Genomic DNA, 24,690 nt, shown 5'->3' with positions numbered 1-24,690 from the left:
CGTTACACCAAAGCCTCACGTCCGCCTTGGATGCTTCCGATGGCGTGGAGGGTGAGCATTCGGGCACCGCAACCCCGAACAAGGTCAGGTTCGGTGAATACGACGAAGACGTCACAATGCAGGAAGAGTCTGAGCCTGCCAAGAATACGGAGGGGGTCCCGGATGAACACGAGCAGCCGACCGTCCATCACACGGTCAAGACCGTGCACTTCTTCCCCGACGCTCAATAACATATGCTTGTGACTCTTCTTGAGTCACATACACTACGTCTTGGGTACAGGGTGGGGAGAGTGACGAATTGTAGGAGGGGGGACGTGTCATCAATGGTGCATAGAATTTCGTGTATCATCGTTCTATCTTTCAAGAAAACATCCACCAAATATATGAGGCGTGTACGCTTGAATCTTCGTTTTCGCGTGTAGACCACTAGAGATCTTGAGAAGCTGGGGAAGCCTTTCCGTCGCAGTGGTCAGAATTGCCAGTGGTGGATGTGACTTGAATATTGACTGGAAGCATCGGCGATAAGTTAGGCTGGTTGTGAGGCACGTGATGCTGTACAGACCGGGTCGGTTGAGGTCAGTGAGCTGCAGACAGTGACACTTCCAAGCCATGGCTACCCGCAAGGTCGCGGACTCGACGCTTTACCATCTCAGTCCCAGGGGCTTCTGGAAGAAATTCAGTGTGTGTCTTCGCTCGCCGAGGCTGCAGTCTTGCTGATTGGACCTTGTAGGGGATGCTGTCGTGGTGAACCCTGAGATCTCCACGGGTCTCCCTCTCCCCAACGTGGTCAGATATCCGCCCCCTGGTTCGCGACCGGAGAAGTACGCTACTGCTGCGACGAAGGGTGCGTGTCATTGTGGTCTTATACGCTCTACCGGCTCTGATGGATGTTTGTCTGGCTAGCGTCGGACCCGGCTCAGAACCCGTACTGGAAACGAGATGTCCGCCGTGCCTACCCCCAGCTGTCAGTCGTGACGCAGGCTGAGCTTTCGTCCCTCCTCATCCAACACTCTCAACCACAAGCGTGAGTTCCTCTCTTGCACCGCGTCCGCAGGACATACTAACCGTGCGTGCCAGCGTCGCCGCTCCCGCAGAAGGTCAGGAGGGTGACAAGGCATCCGTTCCTGCCGAGGCTCCTGAGCCGACAGAACTGTCCGCCGCCATTGCTACGATCACCGCCTCCAACAAGGTCTACACGGAGGCCAAGCTACCTCCGAGTCTCCCGAATGCGTACAAGCGCTGGAGGCCAGAGCGAACGGAGGACGCGCCGCACGACCGAACTGCATATTTCCCCATGCTGCTCTTCAAGTAGACTGTTTGCTGTGGTGGTAGAATAGTGCAATGGATATTTGCGTGCTGTAGTTCGGTCGACGTGTATGGAAAGTGGACAGGTCCACACGAACGTTCATGACCACTTTGGTACGCTTGCCGTAAGACCGACTCGGAAGTCCGCGCGAAGCCACAGCTTGCTTGAGTGCGCTCCTACTCTTCATTCATCCATCTATCTATTGCCAGTACACCCGTACACACCCCTCATTGGCTACACCTCTTTGAACTGAGACAATTTTTATCCGCCGTGGCGTATGTCTACCACCGACTCTCAGTCTGCCGCGCCGCCTACCGCAGCCGCAGGCTCATCTGCGGCGGCACAAGCAGCAGCATTCGCGGAAGATCCTCGAGTACACTTCGACCGTACATCGGGTACATGGCATTTGGAGCAAGATGACGGGACTGAGCTTGAGTACGATGCGGCGAAGGGGGCATGGGTGTCTGCGGTGCGTACCCAACCACGGCTGTCACCGGGTGCAACAGGGACTGACAGTCTCTCGTGGTTAGCTTGACGAAGACTTGGTTAAAGCACAACAGGCCGCATATTCGGTAGCGGGGGTGGATGAGGAGGTGTGTGCTATTCTGGCCAACAAAACTCGATAGTTTCCCTGGACTCTCTACTCATGATTCGCGCAAGTCTAGACACCTGCCGCTCCCGTGCTGAAGCGCACCAAAAAACGCAAGGAACCCGAAGACTACACGTCTAGCACCGTCGGGTCTAGCACAGGCCCCGCCACCAAGCGAGGCAAGAAAGGAGATGCGAACGGACAGGCGGAGCGCAAGTCGAAGAACACCGCCGTCTACGTCACAGGCCTTCCGCCCGACACCGACGCAGACGAGCTGCACGCGCGGTTCTCGAAGTTCGGACTCATCGAGGAAGATTACGAAGGCTCGTCGAAGATCAAGCTCTACGCGCGCGACGACGGGACCTTCAGCGGAGACGCGCTCGTGGTGTACTTCAAGGAGGAATCGGTCGACCTCGCCGTCAGTCTGCTGGATGATGACGAGCTGCGAATCGGAGACCCGAACACACGGATGAGGGTAAAGCGTGCGGAGTTCTTGCACAAACATGAGGGCGAGGCGAAGGATGGAGAGGCTAAGCCGCGGAAGACGATGGCGGACAAGAAGAAGGCGACGAGGCGTATTGGCAAGATGCAAAAGTGAGTGTCATTGCCGTATGCCGTGTGATGACTAACTGACTCTGTACGTCAAGGAAACTCGGCGAATGGGACGATGAAGACGGGTTCGGGCCGTCAATCACAGAAGAGGACAAGGCCCCGCTCGTCAACAAGAGCCGAGTTGTCGTCCTCAAGTATATGTTCACGCTGCAGGAGCTCCAGGAGGATGCATCACTGCTACTCGACCTCAAAGACGATGTCCGAGAAGAGTGTTCAAGCCTTGGAGAAGTGACGAACGTGGTTTTGTATGACGTGCGTGTCTATGTGCCATGTCAGGGAAGTGACTGAAATGGGCTTGCACCTTCAGAAAGAGCCAGAAGGGGTCATGACGGTGAAGTTCCGCGACCCGCTCAGCGCACAAGCCTGCATAATCGTGAGTTCCTCTCGCTTGCAGCTCGACGACATACTGACAGGAATCAGAAAATGAACGGTCGGTTCTTCGCAGGACGGCGAATCGAAGCGTCTTTGTACGCTGGTAAGCAGCGCTACAAGCGAAGCATCGACGACCCACTCGAGGACGGTGGAGACGAGGGCGAGAAGAACCGATTGGATGACTTCGCGAATTGGCTCATGACTGAGGGAGATTGACGGTTCGGCGGCGGAAGACCTCCCTTATAATCCTCAATCTATGGTATTGTACGGTTTAGTCCAGATGTGCTAATATACATACATGAAGATTCCGTGCATTTGAAAGCGAGTAGCGTAGAAAGTGAAAGCAATATGAGTACGAACGATCCGACGGAGCCTAAGCAGGGACTACCAGCAATCGAAGTACGGTCTGGTATTGACCGTCTCCAGCCGCTGTTCACATTCATCAATGAGGGCGCCTGCAACGGAAAGGCCGAACATACCTCAACAATGACCGTGCGTGGCTTTGGACTCTCGGCAGAGTCTATCCAGTCCAAGCTCGGCTGTTCCGGCACACGATTACCCATGCTAGGCCAGCGGCCGTGTCGAGCACCGGCTGAGATGTCCAGCTGTGGCAGCGACTTTGACATCGAGACCAAATCCTCCTCTGTCATTGACGCACTGAGTACGTCCTCTGGCACCGCTGGCAGTCGCTCGGATGGCGCTGACGGCGACAGAGCGTCAGCACCTGCCCCCTCCGCTTCCGCATTCGACGGCCGCGCCGGCACAGAGCTCGACATCTCGCCCACATCGACCTCCTCGTCTTCATCTAGTGCCTCGTCCTCCACGCCGATGCGCTTGAGACCAGCCTCCACTGCATCCAGTCGTTCCATATGCTCTAGCACCGTCACCCCCGTCGTCGCAGGATGCACACGCGTGAACTTCTTCGCGAACGGTACGGGGCGCGAGACGCCAGAGTTCTCGGATGAGACGCGGCGCATGGGCGGCGGGAAGTCAGAGGAGCTATGGCTGCGAGCGTGTTTCTGCACGGGCATCGTGATGACGGATGCGTGCGGTGATTGTGGCTGCCGCCGTGGTGACGACGGCAACGCTGCTTCGGCGAGGTCGGGGAGCATCTCCTCTGTTACATCGACTTCGTCATCCCAGACCAAGACCTTCTGCCGCCGTGTCAGCTCGAGGGGCCCTACCTAGGAGTCAGCCAACATGAAGAACGGCCAGTATGCAACTGACCTTCGTCCTGTCAAGTCGCGTCAACACCAACATGGGATGCAAGCCAGGAAACGAACTAACCGCGTGTCTTAAAGCCTGCACGATGTTCCATGCCTGCCCCTTCACAACCGCCAGTTGTCGCTGCGTTATTGGTCAGACAGACATAGGGGATCAACACACGCAGGATACGGACATTGAACATCTTGGGGTGGAAGTCAGGATCCACAGCGAAGAGCTTCCGCAGTTGGTACGTCGTCTCCGTCCACCACGCCTTGGACGTCAATAATGGCAAGAAATGGTCTCTTGTCTTCTGGCTGAACGGCCGGCCAATAATGCTGACGGGCAGATACAACCACCCGTACGTATATGACCGCCACCCCTTCGGATGTTCATGAGGGAACGAGAGCGAGTTGTCAATCGCAGCAATGTGTATATGCGGTTGTCGCGTGTATGGTTGCCCGTTCGTCGACGTTGCCCGCGAGTAAGCAGGTGGCGCGCCAGGACACATCTGCGGTGTGCTCCGCCCGGAGTCCGTCCGCCGGAGCTCGGTCATTTGCGGCATCTCGAGGTTGCGGGAAGGTGCAACGTCCACTAGGGACTTTCCCTGTTCGCCGTCACAATACCTGATCATGTAGTTGTCGGCGCCGCGGTCAGTGTTGAGCATAAGGTAGTCTGTGGGACCGGTAAGCACAAGTGCAACGTAGATAATGGCTTGCTTAAGAGCACACCCAAGATGACGAGCCTGGATTCAATATTTCTACGTCAGCTCTTCTGTTGATGAGTAGACGATGAACACGAACTTTTCGAGCTCTTCCCGGAAACTATCTTGCAACGCAGGCGTCCAATGGAACGGCTCGTTGGTGCGGCTCTCCGACGCATCAAATAAATACCGCTCGTCTTCCCGGTCGTCTTCGTCATACATATCTTCCTCGTCTTGTGTCCTACCGCAGACGATCTTCAATGTCGACAAGAGCTTCTTTGACCAGCTCCCTTTCCGGTGATTTGAATCATCGAATGTGTCGGAAATGGCCCGCCCCGGCCAAGGGTGTTTTCGAAGGAAGTCGGATGCATCTAGACCCTGTGTGAGTCGTAAAGTACGTGATGCGCAGGTAAGACTTGCCTGTGAAGCCATGCAGGAAGTATTGCATACTCCCGATCTTCTCCGGTAATGGTTTGCCCTTCTTCGTAGCTTGTCGATCTAACCAGTCGTAAAAGAACGTCTACAGAGAATGAGCTGGGCGCAGACTGCAACTTATTTGAGGCACATACAGGGCTGGACAAGGAAACCAATTGCGTTCTGGGTACAATGTATAGGTCCAGCCTCTCATCTAGTAGCGATGCAGCTGCCTCAGAGATGTAACTACGGAACAGGTCAGATCACTAGACGATTCCGACGTATGAAGATACACACCTGAGATTGGGAATAAGACATGCACGACCAAATGGTATGATCCACTTGAACTGTCTATGCAGCCACTTGGTGGTCTGCTCTCAACGGCGTGAGCAAGCCTTCAAGCATACTAGGTCTAGGCGCACCTTCGGATTGAGACGTCCGTATGGCTCCTCGTCCTTGGGTTTGAAAACACTACACGAACATGAGTTCTGGCACTCGGGAAGCATCGCCTTGAACACCCTTACGCAACCGTCTGGACCTTGCCGTCAACCTTTGCCCGCGCAAAGTACGAGCCTGAAGAACCCTTCGTAATCATCTTGGGGTGAACGCCATCCGCAATGGCTTCCTTCACTGTTTGCACGAGTCTTGTGTCGTCAGCCAATCGCTACAGCGGTCTAGACCCAGGCCGTCTCACCTGTCGAAGTCTTCCCTCGTCATGGGTGGCTTATGGTCCAGCGTCTTCACCTGGAGGCGTCGTGGGTTACATGCTCGCAAAGCAGTGAAAGAATATGGAATGCACACTCACAAGTCCTGTATCAACGTCGTATGCGACCACGAGGGGCTCGAAGACGCTATGAAAGATCTCCTTTCGCGAGTTGTCCTCGACCTTCTTCTTGCGCTTGACCTTCTGAGCAATGGACTCCGTCCATCTGTTTGCCTGTGCTCAGCTCTCACGACGACTGCACACTCAAGTAGGACGGACCTCTTGAACGCGGTGTCTAGCTTGCTGAGGTCAATGTGTCCAGGCCGGCGCTGCCGTGGCGGCGCCGGGGCGGGGGAAAGACCCTCTGCGACATCCGTCTCTTCTTCGTCTTCAGCACCTTGAGAAAGCGGCTGATACTCTGAGCGGTTGGGCATGGCTTGCAAAGGGACGACGTGAAAAGCCGAAGCGTGTAGGGGGAACGGAGTGCACAGCAACCTCGCGCAGTGGCGCTTGCCAGTGGTGCACGTTGTCTGTATAAGGCAAGTTACGTATGTACTGGGATCATATCGCAGGCCGACTAACAACGCGCCCACGTGCACCCCTCAATGTACTCACCGGCGAGGCGGTACTTACCTTGTCACCGTCAGAAGGCCCTTTGTCTATACCGTAGCCAATGGCGGATCGATGAGTCAGAAGCGCGCTCGCGAGAAGAGACCTCGGGAGATGGCGGCGAAGGACTACAGTAACTGAGTAAGTACTAAGTACACCCCCGGCGTGCAACCGCGCCACCTGAAAACGATCACGTGCGCGACATACGATTGAAGTTCAAGTCGACGCGTACACATATGTAAGACGCGTTCAAGCGGACATTCACGTACCACGACTCATACTCACCTCGCCACACCTCATTCCTCTACATCCTTCACATCCTTTGCAAGCGTCTCCATGCCTGCTACTCGTCGTACTTCTCTCAGGCCAACTGGACCTGCGCCACAACCGTTGCCTCGGCTTTCGTCCGCCTCGAGGTCCCATTCCACGACACGTCAAGCTCAGCGTGACAAGGTCTTATCTGACCAGCTCATTCGATACGGGTGCCTATGGGAAGAACATGCTCATCACATCCGCACCAAAGAGAAGACGGAGGAAGGGCTCACGTCGACTCACGCGCGTGCTTCGGATCGCTGGGCCAACGACCCAGAGTTCGCGCGGGGGCGCGGTCCTGCAAGGAATTACGCAGAGGAGAAAGATGGCTATGTTGAGTACATCGAGGGGATAATAAGGGCGTATACTAAGCCCATTACGGAGATGTCAGTTGATGAGTAAGTCCGTGAACTGTCCTAAGTATCTTGGGGTCGGCACTAACAATTTGTCTCAGCCATTGCATCGTCTCCTTTGCTGCATTCAGCGCATACAATGTTATTTATTGTAACGAGCTGTGCGATGGAGATCTAGAGAGGGTTGGCAGGCTCAAACCTAACATCTCGAAGAAGCTGTACGCATCGCCCGCTCATTTGTTCGATGCATCACTCACTACCAGCTCAGTTTCCAGTGTGCTCAGGCGTATCAGAACTCTGAACCTGACTTTCTCAATCACCCTGCGCGCTCAAAACGTCCGCAGACGAGAAAGATTGAAGCAGATATCCGTGGCGTTGCTCAACTCGGAAACATCTTCAAGTATAAGACCCCTGCGATGCGCAAGCCCCGCTCTTGCATCGTCACGTTGGTTGCGACAGGACTGGAGAGCACATATTATACGATCAAACATCTCACTGCGAAAGATCCGGATGGTGTGCGGGCCCAACCGGTGACGTTTTCTGAGGACGATTTCCGACAGATCTGGGATGCTCGAGTACGAGAGTAGGGGGTCGTTTGAATGTGTCTTGCAGCCTCAGGTTGCTGTGTGTAATGTGTTCTAGTCCTGCTTTCGTGCTGTCTCGCTACGTCGTTCCTATCGAACTTGTAATATGCTATCCTCGTTTGTTCGCCTGTTGAGTATACCCCAGAGTACAAGGTACACACTGTATCGTTGCATTATGATTAAAGATCTCGTCGGACGACCACACGGTCACATGATCGCGGTGGGATAACACACGGAGTCGGACGTCCCTACACCCATCCCACTCAGGCCTCCGTACTCAGTACTCTGTGCACTGGCAGCGCTCAGCATCATTCTGCCACGCGTTACCTCCTGCGATCAACAACCAGCCGACACTTCAGTCGCTCATCATGCCTGCTACACGCCAACCCGGATCTCGTCGGGCCACTAGACCCCCAACCCGTTCTGCGCCTGTCGCGGCGCGATCTTCTGCATCGCGCTCTATGACGCGTCAAGCTGCTCAACTTGAGCGCGAGACACGCATGACGGACCTGCTCGCCCGATATGGGTGTCTGTGGGAAGAACACAGCCACTATATTCGTCTCAAAGAGAAAACCAAGGAGGGAATGTCCTCGACTTACGACCGGGCTCTGGATCGCTGGCTTAACAGTCCAGAGTTTTCGCGGTGGCGGAACATAGCGAACTATGCTGCAGAAAAGGATGGCTTCCTCGATTGGATCGACGGTTTGATTAGGTCGCGTTCCGGACCCTATACAGAGGTGTCGACTGAAGAGTGAGTTTGGGCGCGGTTTCTGTCGCTCAGCGCTGATGATACTCGCGATAGACACTGGATCGTCACATTCGCTGCTTTCGGCGTGTCGGATTTACTCCGCTGCAACGATCCGTGCATGAGGAATATGGGGTCATTGGGCAGGATTGAGTCTGCATTGTGCCCAAAACTGTACGTTCTACGAGGTGGTTCTCCTGTACGGTCTGGACTAACTGCTGGTTAGCGTCGAATGTGCCCGGAGGTATCAAGACTCTGAACCTGATTTCCTCAATCATCCCGCCTGTCCCACGACAAGGGATGCCTCTCCTCAGCACATGCTGCTGCCGAACATCGGTGACACTGCTCGACTCGGGGTCATCTTTGACTACAAGACACCTACGATGCGTCGCGCCCGCACCTGTATTGTCGTCAAGGTCTCGGTGGCGCTGGACGGCTCCGAATACACCATTAAACATCTCACCGCGACGGATCCAGATGGTGAACGCACTCAGTCGGTGTTGCTGACCGAGGATGAGTTCCAAGAAATCTGGGATGCTCGAGTGCAGGAATAGAGGAATTCTTTGGTGTTCTTTGTTGTCAATGTTCTGAGTCTCATACGCCTCTCGTTTCGATGTTGTGCTATCCATTCATACCCACCATGCTGATTCTCTGCTATATTGTGCTCCTCGTGTCTGTATCTGTTAGAGTTTGTCGCCGATGTACATTCACCGAGTCTATTGACCCTCCGAGTGAACCAAGTTAGACTGTCACTACTTCTAGAGCGTCACTGCCTCAATCATGATGCCTTGAGATCCGGTTGTCTTTCTGGTCGATACCTGGTGGGTGGTAGACTACCGTCGAACTGTTATCCTATTACGGACCGATGGAGAGGTGATATAATGACATAGTTCAAAGCAATTGTGGACGACATAGTTCAAAGCAATTATGGACGACATAGCATTAGAAGTGTAGTACCGAGAGCATATAGAAAGCAGTTCAACCAGGGATGAAAGAGAGATAGCATCGCAAGTGGCAAGACGGGTGACAGGTGCCAAGGGCATGAGGCGAAGAGGGTTGGCGCAGAGTCACCGCGGTAAACCGAGTAACCTGGACTGCAAGTGGTCGGTCAGCTATGATACACCGTATCGTGCTTGAAGCCACCCACATTCTACCAAGGCCTACCAACACCAATTGGGGTCCAACGGATGTGGCGCTGAAGGGACATGATTCGGTACAAGGTTCGCCGGAGTGGTGCCCGTGAGATGAGTAGCCAGATTGCCACCAAGCCGCATTTCATTCGTGACGATCATTGTGTGGTGGTCGATGTGAAACATCTGTAATCTCCTGACCGCCGTAGAGAATATGCCCGCTGGCTCGATTGCGCGCAATGCGCACATGTCCAGGTAAACTCCAAGGCCGCTGACGTTCTGGCGATTGTACACTGAGTATTGGGCATGATAATAGCCGTGTCGCCGAAGCTCTCTCGCAATTCTTGCATAAATAGTCGCTGTGAGGGCGCAACCGTATGAAATGCTCGTATACAGACCAGAGTTTCTCATGGACTTACAACGATTGACTCCCCAGCCATCGGGGGGTGGGTCTTGCATGATCCTCGTCGACAAATCGAAAGCAATGCCCCATTCATCTATGGGCAAGAGGAATATGAATGCCGCCGGAGGCATCGCTGACGACGGATTAGCGATCACGATCACCGTACAAGATGTACAAGAACTTACGTGCTTGCACAAGTTGGACATTTGGACCCGGCCCACCAGGAGGAGGAGGCATTTGAGGAATGCGTGGAATGCTTCAGTCCGAAGTGCGATCTGAATGTGTGCGCCCTTATGTACCCGCAGGGACACCTTTGTTCTAGAAATTTGAGTCAGATATTCCCCACACTCACTCCCGAGCCAGTCGGCTTCTAGTGGTATTTGGAACAATGGCGGGAACCCGTTAGCGACGATATGTGTTCACAGATCAGTACTCGCCGGTGAGGCGGTGCCTTGTCATGGTCAGAGGGTCCTTTGTCTATGCTGTAGCCAGGGGCGAATCGACTGTTGACGTGACTCTGGTACCTACCTTGTGCTCACTGCGAAACATGCTCAGAAGACAAGATTTGGGGTTGTCACAGCCACGGCTGCACCACATGAAGAAAACAGACCACATGGAGGCTGTGAAGCTTGTGAGGTCCGACGTCAGTTAATCTCATGCATAGGCCGGAGTACTTGGCAGGCTATAGCCGTAAGCATATGATCCTCCAGATACACGGAGCTATGATACATGCATCCAGATCGAAGGTGCCGGGCGAACAAGGACAGTTGGCTATGCCTCAATTGTACCGCTTTGTAGTATGTGCCCAAGGCAGTGAAGTATCTACGAAGCGCGCTCGCGAGAAGAGGCCTCAGTAGATGGCGGCGAAGGGCTACAGACTCAGTCGAGGGAGGACGGCATTAGCTTGGCATTAGCACACATGATTATGCGTTAGATAGGTCTCGACTTCGTAGACTGTGTCACAGTACCAAATTTTAGATGCAGGCTAGTCTCCCCAGGCAGACGTAGACAATAATTCCTACCTTCGTGCCTCAGGCCTCAGGATATGTCCAGGCCTGCCAGTGAGAGTGTTTGATCGATGGTAACCATGCAGCACGCACTGATGAGTCCATATTATGTATGATGATCTTTGTGTGCAACCGCGCCACCTGCAAAGGTCAGTCACGTGCATGATATACGTCGATTGTTGATGCGTCTTGGAGACGCGTTCATCGCCGTTCAAGAGGACATCCACGTCGTGATTGTATCGCGACTTGTACTCACCACGCCACACCTCATTCCTCTACATCCTTCACATCCTCTGCAGCGTCTCCATGCCTGCTACTCGTCGTACTTCTCTCAGGGCATCTAGACCTGCGCCACCCCCATTGCCTCGGCCTTCGTCCGCCTCGAGGTCCCATTCCACGACACGTCAAGCTCAGCGTGACAAGGTCTTGTCTGACCAGCTCATTCGATACGGGTGTCTATGGGAAGAACATGCTCATCACATCCGCACCAAAGAGAAGACGGAGGAAGGGCTTACATCGGCTCACGCGCGTGCTTCGGATCGCTGGGCCAACGACCCAGAGTTCTCGCGGGGACGCGGTCCTACGAAGAACTACGCAGAGGAGAAAGATGGCTATATTGAGTACATCGAGGGGATAATAAGGGCGCATACTAAGCCCATTATGGAGATGTCAGTTGAAGAGTAAGTCTGTGAACTGTCCTATCTTGAGATCGGTAGCACTAACAGTTTGTCTCAGCCATTGCATCGTCTCGTTTGCCGCATTCAGCGCATACAATGTTATCTTTTACAACGAGCTGTCTGGGGATCTAGAGAGGATTGGCAGGCTCAAACCTAACATCTCGAAGAATCTGTACGCACCGCGGCCCGCTCATCTACTCGATGTATCACTCACTACCAGCGCAGTTTCCAATGTGCTCAGGCGTATCAGACCTCTGAACCTGACTTTCTCAATCACCCTGCACGCTCAAAACGTCCGCAGACGAGAAAGGTTGAAGCAGAAATCCGTGGCGTCGCTCAACTCGGAAACACCTTCAAGTACAAGACCCCTGCGATGCGCAAGCCCCGCTCCTGCGTCGTCACGTTGGTCGCGACAGGACTGGAGAGCACACATTATACGATCAAACATCTCACTGCGAAAGATCCGGATGGTGTGCGGGCCCAACCGGTGACATTGTCCGAGGAAGGATTCCGTAAGATCTGGGATGCTCGAGTACGAGACTAGGGGGTCGTTTGAATGTGTCTTGCAGTCTCAGGTTGCTATGTGTAATGTGTTCTAGTCCTGCTGTCGTGCTGTCTCGCTATGGCGTCGCTATCGAACTTCTGATATGTTGTCCTCGACGTTTGTTTGCCTGCTTTGTATACCGCAGAGTACAAGCTGTATTCATTGATTGCGTTGAAGGCCTCGCTGAACCACCACACGGTCACATGATCGCGGTGGGAGGCTGTTCAACGTTCGTCGTTCACTGTTCCGAATGTATTGTTCGGAGCCCCTGCGTGTGCCATGTGGCCCTGAGTCCGAGTCGTCGACGTGTAGCCTCAAAATCGACACTACTGGTACTGCCCGTGACTCTACGTCCGCCTCCAGCTGGAATATTACTTAGGCTTGACAAGACAACCGGATGGGACCAGTTATGATCTAAACACTGTACTGCATTTCAGTGAAACGAGCTTCGAGCAACATCGCCAAGCCGCCATCCATGTCTGGGCCAGCATGTCTTAGCTTACTGTAACAAGACTGTACGGACCTTGTATTGAGATCCTAGAATGTTTGTATTTGAGGACCAGGCTGATTGAACATACTGTAACTACTCACACGTATAAGTATCCGTAATACTGTGCAAAGTGGTGCCGCATCCTCGAAAGAAGTAACGAATGACTAGAAACGTCAAAGTCAAGTCGTACCGTTGGCCCACTGTCGCTCGACCGTCTATCCCTCACGGCGATCGCGCAGGACGCCATGCACGTCTCTGAAATAACAATCACGGATATTCACGAGCGGAGGACTTGGCAGAGGGATCGGAGACGCACAACTTCTCGCCACGCAGAGGGGAGTGGTGTGGGACTATGTCCGGCGAGGCATGCACTTGGGAGCTGTGCGAGTGCGTTTGCGATGTGGGAAGCAGCTGTTGGCGCGTCCGTCCATCCGGGAGACAGGGCGCCATGAACAGCGAGCCGTCAATGAAGGGCGGGATGCTCCGCACGAAAATGTAGCCCCATAGAAGGAACGTCAGGGCTGGGACGTCGGCGCAGTCAGTCCTATGCCTCACGGACATCCTTACCGAGAAGGACTCACCTGACCAGAGAGAGCCAAGAACCTTGAAGAACGGGCTCTGCAGCACCCTCGACAGCTCGACAATCAAGAGCGCGAAGACGCCGTTCGGGAAGATCATGCCCCAGTAACCCATGTTGAATGAGATCTTCGTTCGGCGCACGGCGACGACGTGGTAGATTGAGCAGACCGCGACGACGACCCACGCAATGCCGATCGCCCACAGCGCGTACGCGCCACAGAAGCACACCGCGAAGATCATCTGGCCGGTGAGCGCGGACTGCGGGAAGTCCGCACCGACGTGCAGCGGGAGGAGCTCCGAGATGGACGTGCCGTTGATGAGCAGGGAGAAGCCGCCTTGTCCGAGCGGGCCGAGGACGATGAAGGCGGAGAGGATAAGGCCGGGGTCGGGCACGCTGTGCACGAGGAGGCGGAGAAGGTAGATCGTGATCATCATGAGCGCGAAGGCGAGGCCCATCGCGACCATGACGAAGGAGAAGGCTGTCGAGATCAACGCGAGTGTATGCGCGTGAGGCCTGAGTGCTTCCGATAGCAGACCACCGGTGGATGACGCGACGACCAGGGGGACTACTGGCAGAAGCCATACAGCTGCCATATTCGAGAGGGAATGCTCATGCCGAACGGTCCTGATGCCCTTGGTCAACTCATATCAACTGAGGTGTTGGTACTTCGTACGTACATCGTGTAGAGCATGCCGAATGCGACGAGGTAGGAGAAGGCGGAGTCGAGCCACCAGCAACCCCATAGGAAGTACAGGAATCCTTTGCCTCCGAAACCCCAGTTTTGATTCAGCGCCTAACGCTGTGCTGTGAGTCTTAGCACTGGACGGATGTACGTAGGGTACATACTAGAGCAGAGTTAATCAATGTCGCGGCGCCCATGGGGAAGCATCCAATGTAAAGACTTTGCGACGTGTGGCTAAGCATGAGCCAAAATATCTGCAAGACATTGACGATGAGTCTGAACAGCGATGCGGTGCAATATTAAGTTACCTCTGGATACATAACATATCTTAACAGAGAACACACGCATGCGAAGACAAAAATGGCAATGTTGAGGATGAACCAGACACAGCCGGCAATCCTGAGGTTGTTGTTCTCTTGTCCGTAGGGAAAGTCGTTCAACAATGCTGACACGGCTCCAGTGCCCATGACTACTGCGAACCATGCTGGCGTGAAGTGTCTGACGATGGCGAGCTGGTCAGTCTAAGTCTGTAAAAGATAATGGAACGCGTGACATACCGAATGCGGTCTGGCCACGTCTTCCACTGCTCTCGGGGAAGAAGCAGAGGCTTCGGTCCCGGATGGGACTTCTCGCAAGGCGACATCAGGGCGAGAAATGACGTTCAAGGGACTTGTCGAATACAGCAGGAAGGTGTCGGGGTGTCCGTCGGTACTGGAATGCGGCTGAACCGCGTGCGAGCGGCCTGAGCCAACTTTATACGTGCTACAGAAGGCACGCCGAGGCTGCTGGTGCAGTGACTCGGCGAGGCACGGGGAGAAAAAGACGCAGCGTGCACGGCCATTGGCATGAGCAAGAAATGGGCAAGTGCACCGTCATCGTTCGCGCCAACCCCCATTCCGAATTCGCATCGCGCGCCCGCGGTCTAGCCAATAGCCGTCCGTCGTTCTTTCCCACCTGCCATTCCGGGAGGCCCGCCACTTGCAAATCTGATGCGCCACATTCCGTCAAAGCTTGCAGAGGCTTGCAGTCAAACCACCACGGACTAGTACTCATCGTCTGCCCAGTCAAACGAGCAGTGCAGACATCCCGACGCGGAGATACACTGGACTGCCTCCTGTTCCGGGATGGCCCTCATTCGGAATTGGTGCATATGACTCGTCACTGTTCCTCACTAGTGTCGGGGCTTTACCTAGATTATTCCGAATTCGCGGGAGTTGAGATGTAGCATCTGACTTGCGGTCGCCAGCTGTCTGCTTGACGATCATCGCCAGTGAGTGTCCCTCGCTTTCATCATTCTAAGAAGTTTATGTTCGGAATCAAGCGCAGTCTGAAGCGTACACTAGAGCGAAAGCCTACGGGCGTTGATGGTGATGCCATGGGAAGAGGCTCAAGGAACGCACCGGAAGCATAACAGTAGGATGCATCTAAGAATACTGCTCAAGGACGCCTCCCCTCGGTCGCCGCACAGCAGCGGCCTCTTGCGACATGGGAGCGCAGAGTTCTGCTCTGCCATGGGCAACCACGCGAGATGAAGTGAGATAACCATGGCACTGGTCGCAGACAGAGAACGATATTACACCCAGGCGTACACGCTGAGTACACGGACCGGCTTGGAAGCTCACAGCCTCCGCTCGTAACTTTTCCGGCGCTCATAGATCGGCGTCCAAGCGCAAATATAGGACTCGTAGACGACGGGGGTTAGATCAAACGTTCAATGCCACTCCGCTTTTGAAGAAGTGAGTCATGCAGCATCGATCCATATTGGTCCTTACTCGGAGTGGTGCGCAGAGTCTGGCTATTGGTCTGACGGGAGGCCTTGCCATTGATAAAGTGTGCAAGCAACATCCACGGGCCACATCGTATAGCTGCCCAACCGAGTCTTTGCGTCTGCGAATGAGCACTCCGCTGTTAGAAGGTCGCGCTAATCCTCGGACTGTACGAGGTGGTCACCTTTGGAAGCCTCCCACAACAGAAGACATGACCAACGCTTTCGCTCCCATTGGCCCCAACCCGACCAATACCAGCTCTTCGAATGCGGAATACGAGGTCAGAAGGTATACCAGTCACAGCCGCATGTACAAGCTACGAGACCTATAAGAGGTGTGCGTCTGCACCGTTAACATCAGTCAACGACTACACAACTCACCTACCACTCTACCTCCTTTCACATCTCAATCGCAATGTCTGTGAGTATCCTCAGTCCACACTCTAGCACCACGTCGACTGACCAGCGCGGCAGGACAAGGCTACCTGTGCTAACGTCCAGGCCAACGGCGGCTCCTGCACCTACCCCGCGTGTGGCTGCGCTGAGCCCCCGAAGAGCAAGTAAGCGCACCTCGTGCGCTTGCCAGTGCATCACGTCGACTCCGGTATGTGCCCTTCATAGCGCAGAATGGAGGAAACGATAGGAGCTCATTGTCGTGTTAGTGCCCACAGGAGACTTGCTTGTGTTGAATTAGCGGGCAACCGAGTTTCGTAGATGGATTGACATACCTCGCTATAAGCAATGATGACGGTGCTTCTGTGATTATGCGTGTGTGCGAGTGGTTCACCGACGAAGCCTGACCAAGCTCTGCTGTGGAACAACGATCGGCTAATGCATCACAGAGACAGTGGTCCACCACGAGTGGTTATTCCTGGTGATGCGTCTATGTATATCTTGTCTGTCGCAAAGTTCTCAACCTGGCGCCGCGCCCCAGTTCACAGGCGATTATTGATACCCTTTCATATAAGAGTCCAAGATCGCAGGACACGCGTACAACGACACACTCATCGCTGTGAACGTCCCCACTCCAGTCGTTCCGTGAACGCCAGGGAACGCGGCGACGCACGGTGCAGCGTACTGCTCAGAGGATCCAGCGCCAGCTTTCGCGAATGGCAGCGGCATGAGATATCGACGAGGCATACTCTGAGTCTGATGGAACAGATGTTGTATTTAATGTTGTTTTTTCAGTATTGTAGTCTTTTACAAAGTACGGATAATACACGACCCTGACTCGAGATGACTGTGTCTCGACGCGACACAAAGTGACGATAGAAAGCACACTTCACGACAACTTCGCAAACCCGACCGAGTTTTGATCAAAAGAGAATGCTGAGTAGACGTTCTTCATGAAGCTGTCCCCGAGCAGCCACACGTCGGACCCAAGGCCCAAATCTTGACCCGCGAGGGCGCCGATACAGGAGCTCGACGTGGGGTCTGCGTGGCCAAGGTTGAAGCTGTGATTGATGGTCAGCAACTGCTCTGAAGATGGGTTTATTGTGTAACTCACTTATCAGGGCTGATCGTCCAAGCGTTCCCTCCCCAGCTGAAAGCGACGGTGGGTACTGAGTCGCATGGGAACTGGTAGTAGCCGTTCTGTTCGTCGAAGATGGACGCTCCAGGCACGGACTTATAGAAGGAGGCGACGGCATCCGTGGGGCCGTACATGATGGTCGTACCACTATCAATGATCTATACGCAGACTCGCATAAGGTCATGCCGTTGGAGAGTAGTGACCGTTCACTCACAGTTTGAAACCCGGAGTTGGCAGTCTTACCGTCCACCAAGGCCGTCGCGTTGGGGATCTGCCAGAACCCAGAGCCGGTTACTGGATGGTACTCAATTTGCCCACTGTATTGCGACGTGTCCGTTCCTCCCAGGTACAGCTCGGAGCCAACCTTCGAGAGCTTCATGCCGAAGACGGCGTTTTTGATGCTCCCCTGCGTTTTCGCCTGATTGACGAAGGGAGGCTGGCCCAAGCTGGCAAGTGTTTGATAACCCATACCCAGGATACCGTCGATAGGGTCTGACTCGAACTTGTCCGACAGTGTGGAGACAGCGGAGAAGTACTGGTTGTTCGACGTGATTCCCGCAACAGTGACTGTGAAGCGTCAGTGAATTGCTACGGGATCTACATTTCTGTAACCACGTACCGGTATCGGTGAAGATAGGACCCGACACAGAGGACTGATCGCCATACTGTATAGAGAAAGTGCCTGTCTTCGCTTGAGATGTCGATGACGCGGCGGCGAGGTACTTGTGCTTGGTATCACACGCAGCATCCGTGCAGTTCGAACATGGGATCCAGAGATCCGCAGAACCAGCTGAGAGCCATAATTAGCTGTTGGACGTTGCACATCATGTCATCAGCAAAGACGTACTGTCGAAGTCAATTAAAAAGTTCGTTCCAGGAGTGCCGACGGAGATGAGACCAGCCCACTCGAGGTCGTTCTTTTCGTCAATGGTAGACTCCGCTTGTCGCCTTTTGTGAGTGGCTGCACTGTCGTATGTGCGTAGCGGTCTGATGGATGCGCCCTTTTTGTGCAATGAGTACCATTATGTCGCCTTGATCTCCAGCAACTAACCTCGCTCATATTGTCGGGATCGTTTTTCTGAAGATTGATCATGTTATGACGGTGTTTGCTATGGACGAAAACTTTCAGCCAACTGCCATGCTAACGCGTCTCGGATACCTACTTGTGAGTGTAAATCGTGCTCTGGATGGCTTTTTCGTGATCGAAGACACCATCTTCTGTAGTGAGCCCGCTTCGCTTAGCGAAGGGAATGAGGGTGCCCTGCTCCCGGTCAACGGGAGTTGCAGAGCTGAGAATCGCCGCCAGGGCGACAGTAGCGACGAGTGCGGACTTGGAGAACATCCTGTCAAAGGATTGCTATAGGTGATAGCTAGACGCTTGATAGACGAGGGCCAGTTACGTTGAAGTTCGATGCCTCCCACACGGAGTTCGCGCCAGTATTTATACATTTTCGGAAGAGCAGTCAGTACGTCGGAGGCGACTGACCGAGGTGGCCTGGAACCACCCATGACGGCTATGCGGACGTGGATATGTGTGCGTACCGCCGGCCCGCTGCATGCTTCATGTATGGTATCCGTGCCCGATTGTGTTCTGGCCTGACGGGCCTCAGGCTGGCGGTATCCCATAAGCGCGCGACCTCTCCGGGAGACCCTGTGAATGAAAAACAGTGTAATCGGCCCATTGCAGACATGTGCCATACGTAACACTCAGTATGTGGAGGAGTCTTTCCACCTCACGCTGCCTACAGGGCGATGGGCGGATGGCAAATGAATTGAGATCCTGTATCAAGCCAACGGAGCGTCGTTCGACTCAACCCAGGATTGGATCAAGCTAAGTCTAGAGCGGAGAAAGCATCATGCGGTGCGGATATGGGTAGTGGGTAGCGGAAGGCTGGAAGCAGGGGCGGTTAGCGGGAAACGCGTCGCGGCCCGCGTGTAAAACCACGTCACGTGATCGCGTAATGACCCGCTCCACGCACGTACCGTCGCCGAAGCTCCGCAGACGCAATTCTATAGTGCACCAGACGCAACATATCGGATACCATAAGTCATTGTTTGGGGTACAACATCTCTGAGTACATTATCAGCACCATTCAAATCGCTGACGTCTGACTTACTCTAGTTTATTTTCTCCAACTTCGTCGCGCTGTCGTCCGGCTCCTGCGACGGCTCCTGCTCTGGGCCACCAGAGGTGCTTCCGCCATCCGCCCCCACTGCGGTAGGTTCCGGTGCGGAACCACCAGCGGATGCTCCCGCCTTACCCTCATTGCTCTTTGGTGGTGTTGGTTCGTCAGACCATGCCCAGGCCTGTGTGAAGTCACCCTTGGCGAACGCGGTCACGAAGAACGAGATTATACATGCTGGGCTGACACCATATATCAGTAACTTGCCTCGTAGACAAAGCTATATGTAGAGCCCACCTGAGGTACAGCAGCGCCGGCTGCGCGTGTCCAAAGAAATGCATGACTGACATTGTCGTCACAAGACCAACGACGTACGCCAGCAGACCAGCATGGAAGTACGGCTTGCTAAATGACATGCCTTGAGTCTTGTCCGATCTGTGGTAGTCGTAGCGCAAAGCCAGAGCGATGAACATGCCCGGGACAACGATGTCACCAAGACCGAGCATGGTAAAGCCGCGCGCAGTCGACACGGTCATAGACTTAGGCCAGAGGATCTTGATGGGAACGTCGAGGGTGGTTGCCACCTCGACCATCTGACGAACCGAACAGGATGCGCGTATGTGTTTGCGCATAACAATGGAGAGTGTGCCCACTCACCACTTCGGTCCCGAAGACCCACCAAATGTCGTAGAGGAACAGTCCAGAGAGAAGCACGCATCCTGTTTTGAATGAGTCTATCTTCAACAGGGAGAGTGCGTTGTGCGCAAACGAGAGAGCCAGAACGTCGGTGAGTAGACCAGACCTGCGTGTGGTACTCGAGCCGAAGTTGTAGATCATGGATGGAACTGCGCCGAGGGGGATGAGAAACAACGAAGGAGTGCGCAATGAAACCGAGACAAGCTCTATAAACAGTCAGGTAAGAGCCAAGCTCCAGTAAGTCAGAGATTGGGACGGACTGACCATGTTGGCCCTTGCGACAGAACAGTTGTATCTTGTCAAACCTCCGCCATTTGTCTTTCCCCAGTGCCCACCTGGCCAGTGATACAAGGGACTGAAACACGATTTAAGCACCCGAGTGGACACGATGACAGCGACGTACATACCTTTCCTACACTCCCAACGCCAGCAAAGGTGAAATACCATTGTAGAAGCCAGTTTATCCACTCCTTCCCGAAGTATTTCACCACGAGGTACAGGCTAAACAGCACCACCGACCCGATCTAACAGCAGTGCGGGCATTTAAGAACAGTGAGAGGTCTAATGGCACGCTACTCACAACAGGAAATAGATACGCGTCCTGCGACGACAAACGGTCGGGTATCTCTTCCTCCTCCTCCTCGTCTTCGTCCGTACGTGCCTCTCCCTTCTCTGGTGTATATTTCGCTTTGCGCAACTGGCAGGACGATCAACCGCCGCTCAACCTGCTTGCGGCGAAGCTCACCGTCACGGACCCATGCGACCCAGCATATATAGACAGTGTTGCCAGACTCAGGAGTCCGGCGTAGGAGGATATGAGATCCCAGTCTGTCCCGGTGGACATGGTTAAGTGAGAAGGGACGAAACAACGCGTCGCCGCGTCCTACAAACGCGCGTGTGCCACCGTTGGCCACCGCCGTGCTGGTGTGATCGAAGCCACGTGTTCGCCACGGCCACCAAAGTGGGAAGGCGGCCTGCCTTTCTTGGGTTTGCTGCCACGTCACCTTTCCTTTCGCGTCCAACGCGGCGGCAGCTTCACATTGTAGACATACCAGTAGTCATGGCTACAGAAATAGTCAAATCAAGCCTGGAAACCCGATCCACGCACGGCAATACTCTTCGACCTGCAAGTCTCCGAATCCAAGTATTCTCCCGGTAGATCTACATAGCGAGTGATCACTGTGGTTCACTACTCTCGAATGTTAGTACGCCTTGTACTTGCTGCACTCCATCTGATTTACCCGCGCCTCATCCCAGTCTAGCTTGCGGTCGATTTTATTTCTGACCGATGTTCCGAACCCTCAGGCTGCTGCAAAGTGCAAGGCAGCAGTTGACTGTGGTCATGTGCATGTACGGTGAATAGTGGCAATATCAGACATGCGGCATTATAATCCACCGAATCGCAGAGTCCACGCTGCAACTTGAATGTGAACATTTCACATTCGGCAACGGATAACCTAGCGGATGCTGTCTTCAAGTTCGTGCCGTATCCACTACAAATCGGGAGTACAAGGCTGACTTTGCATCCGCCCTCCGCAACCGATTGTTCCGCTATACTTCCATCCGTGTTGAGGTCTACGTCATGCTAACATCCGTAGTCCCCACGGCTTCCGAATCGTGGTATATAAACCGTGCAGAACTTCCCCGTCGGACAACTCATCAACGCACTTCTTCACTTCACGCATCTGTACTCACGACTTAACGAACTATGTTCCGCAAGACCGCTCTTATTACGACCATTACTCTTGCTCTGCTGAGCTGCGCTACGCCCGTCGAACGTGACAGCGCCACGGGTACTTCAATTCCGTTCGCGAAGCGCAGCGGCCTCACCACTGAGGATGGGGTGTTCAACCACGCACTTGCCATCCAGAGTACAATCAAAACACACAAGTAAGTGTCATTGCACTGCCATGAACGACCGTCTGACGTGCATCGTCAGTAAACATAGGCAGAATTTGATCAACCTGCAGCACAACGACCCTGCTAGCATGAACGAGGTATGAACGCTCATCGCTGTCTCTCTAATAGTATGCCTGACCGGCCTCAGGGTTCCGAGATCAGACCCTTGCGCACGTACAATGCGACAGTGGGCCGCCACGAGAGGCGTCAGAAGGAACCGACCACCGATGAGGATTCAGATCTCGAGTGGGCTGGGACCATATCTATCGGTACACCAGCGCAGAAGTTCCTGATTGACTTCGACAGTAAGTCAGCCTATGATTTTGGCGACCACAATGTTCACCGTAAGCATGTAGCCGGTTCCTCCGACTTATGGGTCCCGTCTTCATCTTGCACGAGCTCCGTGTGCACGTCGAAAGACAGGTACACCGCTTCGTCGTCGAGCACATCGGCGATGAAGTCGGGTAACTTCACCATCTACTACGGCGACGGGTCGACCGTGTCGGGTCCTAAATACACAGACACTGGTGAGCATCAAATTCCACTGTAATGACGCAGAGCTAACCGCCACATCAGTGTCTGTAGCGGGTATAACATCCAAGGCGCAGTATTTCTCCCCAGTCACAACGCTCTCGAGCAGTTTCGCCGGCGATCCCATCGACGGTATTCTTGGGATGGCATATCAGAAGATCTCGAACCTGGCGCAGCCCCCGTTCATTAACCAAGCGAAGACTCAGGGCAGCATCTCGAGCGCTTCGTTCGGCATGAAGCTTGCTAGCTCGGGATCGGAGCTTTACATCGGCGGCACCGATACATCGCTGTATAAGGGTGCCCCCGAATTCCACGCGGTAACGGGGTCGGGTTACTGGCAGATCTCCGGCGCGAAGACGATGGTGAACAACAAGCCCGTCAACACTGGCATCCAAACTGTACGTATCCCCCAATCTTCACATGTGCGCAACGCTCATGATCCACGCTGCAGATTATCGACAGTGGCACGACAATCATGTACGGCCCTCCGACCGCCGTGCAGGCGTTCTACAAGTCTATTCCTGGTTCATCCGTCTACGACTCGCAGAACGGATATTATCAGTTCCCCTGTAACAGCCTGCCGACCGTGGCTTTCAGTTGGGGCGGCAAGAGTTGGACGGTCAGCACCGCGAAGTGAGTAGATGGCCCATCGGTTGAGGTGATGCGTTGCTCATCGTCAAACTTTGCAGCTTCAATCTCGGAAAGGTCTCGAGCAAGTCAAGTTACTGCGTCGGTGCCCTTGCCGGCCAAAACCTCGGTCTGGGGAACAACGTTTGGCTCCTTGGCGACAGCTTCATGAAGAACGTCTACACGGTGTTCTCCTTTGACCAAAATGCCGTCGGCTTCGCCGCATTGGCATGATTGCACGTAGACGCCATTGTATTAGTTGGACTCGGATTCGGATGGTCATACGCAGATGTATCATAGCTCAGTTATCTTACACCATCACACTTAGATCATTGTACATGTCAGTTATGCAAGTCGAATGAGAGTGCAATACTGTCATAATATCAAGAGCCCCTTCGAGAGCGAGAAGTCAGGGACAGATCATTGTAGCTTGTTAGTAGCTCATGCAACGCACACGTACGCCGGGTAGGTGTAGGAGCTCACATCGGACTGTACGTTCGCACAGGTAGCCTTCGTACCGTACTCGTCAACGTCGTCGCGACGCTTCATTTGCTAAAAAGCAAATTCACACTGTCAAGATACGAACGTAGCACTTATGCAAGTTATGTCGTGAAGATAGACCATATGTACCATGGTGGAGCTCGCCACAAAGGGTGTATGTTCTCGTGATGCTTTAGGCCGGGCTTGGTAGCAGTCCGCATATGGAAGATCGCTCATCCTTCGAAGGGTGGACTCGGTAAGACTCGGTAGTGCTCATATCGACGATGCGATCTCAGTCTGCCACTATGCCAATCTTGGTCGTCATGCGCGGTATCTGGATCTTGTCTGCATCCCTCGCTGACGACTATGACGGCCCCATACGGTTATCGTAGATCGTGCACGTCAAACGTTCATGTATCACAAACACAAAGTCCTTGCCACACCGAGGAACACGCACTGGAGTCTGCAGCCTCATGCATCAACTGAAGCATGTTCATCACTGGGACAATCCTCGGCCACCACGGACTAACACCGACTCTGAGACAGATGCGAACAATCATGGGACACACATACGAATCCACTGCGCGGTCGCTCACGATGTCATGTCTTCGTAAAACATTCCGCCGACGCCAGGCCGTCCGAGGACAGCCCGGCGCCCGTGCGGCAAGAGCTAGCTAAGCGCACCTCCTGGCATCACCTCCATTCAAATATACATCGGTGGCGCTGTCTCGTTGTGCGCATCTCGTGCCATTCACTCTGATCCATGCGACGCCCCGGTCGTTGGGTAAAGCCTGCACGATTCAAACGGCGGACGCCACATGGAAGACGTTTCCCGTATTCATCGAGGGCACATCACATGCGAGCTTGGAATTGAATGGACAGCTGCGGAGTCGGCGACCACGGTGAGGAGATGAAATTGCGAAGCCGTCCACCGTACTTACTTGGCATAACGGTACCACCAACGTGCATCAACCGCCTCGAGCCGGCAAAAGACGCCTTCCGACGCCCTGTCGGCCCTGA

The 24,690-nt window shown here is 54.1% G+C and overlaps 11 protein-coding genes across 11 annotated transcripts; 6 read left to right on the top strand and 5 right to left on the bottom strand.

The window, feature by feature from the left end:
- The first annotated feature begins 562 nt into the window (after positions 1-562).
- C8Q71DRAFT_749415 (21 kDa subunit of NADH dehydrogenase) lies at positions 563-1,418 on the top strand. Its single transcript, XM_047923201.1, has 4 exons — positions 563-679; positions 731-844; positions 904-1,024; positions 1,078-1,418. Exons 1-4 carry the CDS (start codon positions 610-612, stop codon positions 1,310-1,312), a joined length of 540 nt encoding a protein of 179 aa, XP_047781173.1. The 5' UTR covers positions 563-609; the 3' UTR covers positions 1,313-1,418.
- Positions 1,419-3,120, top strand: C8Q71DRAFT_749414 (uncharacterized protein). Its single transcript, XM_047923200.1, has 6 exons — positions 1,419-1,775; positions 1,837-1,899; positions 1,972-2,489; positions 2,543-2,759; positions 2,815-2,880; positions 2,928-3,120. The coding sequence occupies exons 1-6, from the start codon at positions 1,584-1,586 to the stop codon at positions 3,093-3,095; spliced, it is 1,224 nt and encodes a 407-aa protein (XP_047781172.1). The 5' UTR covers positions 1,419-1,583; the 3' UTR covers positions 3,096-3,120.
- Positions 3,121-6,568, bottom strand: C8Q71DRAFT_749409 (phosphatidylinositol 3 and 4-kinase-domain-containing protein). Its single transcript, XM_047923199.1, has 15 exons — positions 6,182-6,568; positions 6,005-6,128; positions 5,894-5,943; positions 5,724-5,843; positions 5,622-5,670; positions 5,497-5,570; positions 5,355-5,445; positions 5,206-5,305; positions 4,886-5,156; positions 4,814-4,827; positions 4,279-4,757; positions 4,167-4,226; positions 4,107-4,113; positions 3,359-4,059; positions 3,121-3,308 (listed from the first exon to the last, which is right to left on the bottom strand). Exons 1-15 carry the CDS (start codon positions 6,334-6,336, stop codon positions 3,264-3,266), a joined length of 2,340 nt encoding a protein of 779 aa, XP_047781171.1. The 5' UTR covers positions 6,337-6,568; the 3' UTR covers positions 3,121-3,263.
- Positions 6,569-6,898: 330 nt separating this feature from the next.
- Positions 6,899-7,971, top strand: C8Q71DRAFT_749405 (uncharacterized protein). Its single transcript, XM_047923198.1, has 3 exons — positions 6,899-7,221; positions 7,278-7,394; positions 7,445-7,971. Exons 1-3 carry the CDS (start codon positions 7,208-7,210, stop codon positions 7,761-7,763), a joined length of 450 nt encoding a protein of 149 aa, XP_047781170.1. The 5' UTR covers positions 6,899-7,207; the 3' UTR covers positions 7,764-7,971.
- A 36-nt stretch (positions 7,972-8,007) lies between these two features.
- Positions 8,008-9,282, top strand: C8Q71DRAFT_905955 (uncharacterized protein). The gene is made up of 3 exons (XM_047928909.1): positions 8,008-8,511; positions 8,563-8,679; positions 8,732-9,282. Exons 1-3 carry the CDS (start codon positions 8,129-8,131, stop codon positions 9,057-9,059), a joined length of 828 nt encoding a protein of 275 aa, XP_047781169.1. The 5' UTR covers positions 8,008-8,128; the 3' UTR covers positions 9,060-9,282.
- A 57-nt stretch (positions 9,283-9,339) lies between these two features.
- C8Q71DRAFT_749399 (uncharacterized protein) lies at positions 9,340-10,588 on the bottom strand. The gene is made up of 5 exons (XM_047923197.1): positions 10,476-10,588; positions 10,224-10,408; positions 10,055-10,171; positions 9,653-9,994; positions 9,340-9,599 (listed from the first exon to the last, which is right to left on the bottom strand). The coding sequence occupies exons 2-4, from the start codon at positions 10,273-10,275 to the stop codon at positions 9,666-9,668; spliced, it is 498 nt and encodes a 165-aa protein (XP_047781168.1). The 5' UTR covers positions 10,276-10,408; positions 10,476-10,588; the 3' UTR covers positions 9,340-9,599; positions 9,653-9,665.
- Positions 10,589-11,402: 814 nt separating this feature from the next.
- C8Q71DRAFT_749394 (uncharacterized protein) lies at positions 11,403-12,499 on the top strand. The gene is made up of 4 exons (XM_047923196.1): positions 11,403-11,725; positions 11,781-11,894; positions 11,948-12,419; positions 12,474-12,499. The coding sequence occupies exons 1-3, from the start codon at positions 11,706-11,708 to the stop codon at positions 12,264-12,266; spliced, it is 453 nt and encodes a 150-aa protein (XP_047781167.1). The 5' UTR covers positions 11,403-11,705; the 3' UTR covers positions 12,267-12,419; positions 12,474-12,499.
- Positions 12,500-12,807: 308 nt separating this feature from the next.
- Positions 12,808-14,907, bottom strand: C8Q71DRAFT_510875 (voltage-dependent anion channel-domain-containing protein). Its single transcript, XM_047919051.1, has 6 exons — positions 14,576-14,907; positions 14,327-14,516; positions 14,183-14,272; positions 14,014-14,129; positions 13,338-13,960; positions 12,808-13,277 (listed from the first exon to the last, which is right to left on the bottom strand). Exons 1-6 carry the CDS (start codon positions 14,659-14,661, stop codon positions 13,024-13,026), a joined length of 1,359 nt encoding a protein of 452 aa, XP_047781166.1. The 5' UTR covers positions 14,662-14,907; the 3' UTR covers positions 12,808-13,023.
- A 2,132-nt stretch (positions 14,908-17,039) lies between these two features.
- Positions 17,040-19,072, bottom strand: C8Q71DRAFT_510831 (acid protease). Its single transcript, XM_047919050.1, has 8 exons — positions 18,715-19,072; positions 18,478-18,657; positions 18,366-18,423; positions 18,162-18,315; positions 17,934-18,104; positions 17,529-17,881; positions 17,291-17,472; positions 17,040-17,237 (listed from the first exon to the last, which is right to left on the bottom strand). Exons 2-8 carry the CDS (start codon positions 18,654-18,656, stop codon positions 17,066-17,068), a joined length of 1,269 nt encoding a protein of 422 aa, XP_047781165.1. The 5' UTR covers position 18,657; positions 18,715-19,072; the 3' UTR covers positions 17,040-17,065.
- C8Q71DRAFT_510736 (signal peptide peptidase-domain-containing protein) lies at positions 19,050-21,073 on the bottom strand. Its single transcript, XM_047919049.1, has 8 exons — positions 20,879-21,073; positions 20,714-20,830; positions 20,541-20,657; positions 20,398-20,488; positions 20,095-20,339; positions 19,735-20,030; positions 19,432-19,679; positions 19,050-19,385 (listed from the first exon to the last, which is right to left on the bottom strand). The coding sequence occupies exons 1-7, from the start codon at positions 20,975-20,977 to the stop codon at positions 19,433-19,435; spliced, it is 1,212 nt and encodes a 403-aa protein (XP_047781164.1). The 5' UTR covers positions 20,978-21,073; the 3' UTR covers positions 19,050-19,385; position 19,432.
- Positions 21,074-21,841: 768 nt separating this feature from the next.
- Positions 21,842-23,424, top strand: C8Q71DRAFT_704196 (acid protease; the record flags this gene model as incomplete). Its single annotated transcript, XM_047920366.1, has 7 exons — positions 21,842-22,023; positions 22,073-22,130; positions 22,181-22,337; positions 22,389-22,559; positions 22,609-22,961; positions 23,015-23,196; positions 23,253-23,424. 7 exons carry the CDS (start codon positions 21,842-21,844, stop codon positions 23,422-23,424), a joined length of 1,275 nt encoding a protein of 424 aa, XP_047781163.1.
- Between the last annotated feature and the right edge of the window lie 1,266 nt (positions 23,425-24,690).

This window comes from Rhodofomes roseus (genome assembly GCF_022264815.1).
Source record: "Rhodofomes roseus strain CIRM-BRFM 1785 chromosome Unknown C8Q71scaffold_6, whole genome shotgun sequence".
Taxonomy (NCBI): Eukaryota; Fungi; Basidiomycota; class Agaricomycetes; order Polyporales; family Fomitopsidaceae; genus Rhodofomes; species Rhodofomes roseus.
The sequence above is the reverse complement of the archived record's forward strand: the minus strand, read 5'-3'. Positions and strand labels throughout refer to the sequence as shown.

What these genes read in the sequence shown, in the direction of transcription:
- C8Q71DRAFT_749394 (XM_047923196.1), top strand. Translation starts at nt 11,706, where the DNA reads ATGGAGATGTCAGTTGAAGA. An exon ending in ATGGAGATGTCAGTTGAAGA is followed by an intron (nt 11,726 to 11,780) that starts GTAAGTCTGTGA and finishes AGTTTGTCTCAG; the next exon opens with CCATTGCATCGTCTCGTTTG. An exon ending in CCTAACATCTCGAAGAATCT is followed by an intron (nt 11,895 to 11,947) that starts GTACGCACCGCG and finishes CTACCAGCGCAG; the next exon opens with TTTCCAATGTGCTCAGGCGT.
- C8Q71DRAFT_510831 (XM_047919050.1), bottom strand. Translation starts at nt 18,656, where the DNA reads ATGTTCTCCAAGTCCGCACTCGTCGCTACTGTCGCCCTGGCGGCGATT. An exon ending in CTTTTTAATTGACTTCGACA is followed by an intron (nt 18,105 to 18,161) that starts GTACGTCTTTGC and finishes TATGGCTCTCAG; the next exon opens with CTGGTTCTGCGGATCTCTGG. An exon ending in CCAACTCCGGGTTTCAAACT is followed by an intron (nt 17,473 to 17,528) that starts GTGAGTGAACGG and finishes GTCTGCGTATAG; the next exon opens with ATCATTGATAGTGGTACGAC.
- C8Q71DRAFT_510875 (XM_047919051.1), bottom strand. Translation starts at nt 14,661, where the DNA reads ATGTCGCCTTGCGAGAAGTCCCATCCGGGACCGAAGCCTCTGCTTCTT. An exon ending in ACGTGGCCAGACCGCATTCG is followed by an intron (nt 14,517 to 14,575) that starts GTATGTCACGCG and finishes CGCCATCGTCAG; the next exon opens with ACACTTCACGCCAGCATGGT. An exon ending in CATTGATTAACTCTGCTCTA is followed by an intron (nt 14,130 to 14,182) that starts GTATGTACCCTA and finishes GCACAGCGTTAG; the next exon opens with GCGCTGAATCAAAACTGGGG.
- C8Q71DRAFT_905955 (XM_047928909.1), top strand. Translation starts at nt 8,129, where the DNA reads ATGCCTGCTACACGCCAACCCGGATCTCGTCGGGCCACTAGACCCCCA. An exon ending in ACAGAGGTGTCGACTGAAGA is followed by an intron (nt 8,512 to 8,562) that starts GTGAGTTTGGGC and finishes TACTCGCGATAG; the next exon opens with ACACTGGATCGTCACATTCG. An exon ending in TCTGCATTGTGCCCAAAACT is followed by an intron (nt 8,680 to 8,731) that starts GTACGTTCTACG and finishes ACTGCTGGTTAG; the next exon opens with CGTCGAATGTGCCCGGAGGT.
- C8Q71DRAFT_749399 (XM_047923197.1), bottom strand. Translation starts at nt 10,275, where the DNA reads ATGCCTCCTCCTCCTGGTGGGCCGGGTCCAAATGTCCAACTTGTGCAA. An exon ending in TGTCCAACTTGTGCAAGCAC is followed by an intron (nt 10,172 to 10,223) that starts GTAAGTTCTTGT and finishes ATCCGTCGTCAG; the next exon opens with CGATGCCTCCGGCGGCATTC. An exon ending in TGGCTGGGGAGTCAATCGTT is followed by an intron (nt 9,995 to 10,054) that starts GTAAGTCCATGA and finishes GCGCCCTCACAG; the next exon opens with CGACTATTTATGCAAGAATT.
- C8Q71DRAFT_749414 (XM_047923200.1), top strand. Translation starts at nt 1,584, where the DNA reads ATGTCTACCACCGACTCTCAGTCTGCCGCGCCGCCTACCGCAGCCGCA. An exon ending in AGGGGGCATGGGTGTCTGCG is followed by an intron (nt 1,776 to 1,836) that starts GTGCGTACCCAA and finishes TCTCGTGGTTAG; the next exon opens with CTTGACGAAGACTTGGTTAA. An exon ending in CGAACGTGGTTTTGTATGAC is followed by an intron (nt 2,760 to 2,814) that starts GTGCGTGTCTAT and finishes TTGCACCTTCAG; the next exon opens with AAAGAGCCAGAAGGGGTCAT.
- C8Q71DRAFT_749405 (XM_047923198.1), top strand. An exon ending in CCTAACATCTCGAAGAAGCT is followed by an intron (nt 7,395 to 7,444) that starts GTACGCATCGCC and finishes CTACCAGCTCAG; the next exon opens with TTTCCAGTGTGCTCAGGCGT.
- C8Q71DRAFT_749415 (XM_047923201.1), top strand. Translation starts at nt 610, where the DNA reads ATGGCTACCCGCAAGGTCGCGGACTCGACGCTTTACCATCTCAGTCCC. An exon ending in CGCTACTGCTGCGACGAAGG is followed by an intron (nt 845 to 903) that starts GTGCGTGTCATT and finishes TTGTCTGGCTAG; the next exon opens with CGTCGGACCCGGCTCAGAAC. An exon ending in CAACACTCTCAACCACAAGC is followed by an intron (nt 1,025 to 1,077) that starts GTGAGTTCCTCT and finishes CGTGCGTGCCAG; the next exon opens with CGTCGCCGCTCCCGCAGAAG.
- C8Q71DRAFT_749409 (XM_047923199.1), bottom strand. Translation starts at nt 6,336, where the DNA reads ATGCCCAACCGCTCAGAGTATCAGCCGCTTTCTCAAGGTGCTGAAGAC. An exon ending in CTAGACACCGCGTTCAAGAG is followed by an intron (nt 6,129 to 6,181) that starts GTCCGTCCTACT and finishes ACAGGCAAACAG; the next exon opens with ATGGACGGAGTCCATTGCTC. An exon ending in TGTCTTATTCCCAATCTCAG is followed by an intron (nt 5,446 to 5,496) that starts GTGTGTATCTTC and finishes CCTGTTCCGTAG; the next exon opens with TTACATCTCTGAGGCAGCTG.
- C8Q71DRAFT_510736 (XM_047919049.1), bottom strand. Translation starts at nt 20,977, where the DNA reads ATGTCCACCGGGACAGACTGGGATCTCATATCCTCCTACGCCGGACTC. An exon ending in ACGCGTATCTATTTCCTGTT is followed by an intron (nt 20,658 to 20,713) that starts GTGAGTAGCGTG and finishes CACTGCTGTTAG; the next exon opens with ATCGGGTCGGTGGTGCTGTT. An exon ending in GGGTCTTCGGGACCGAAGTG is followed by an intron (nt 20,031 to 20,094) that starts GTGAGTGGGCAC and finishes TCGGTTCGTCAG; the next exon opens with ATGGTCGAGGTGGCAACCAC.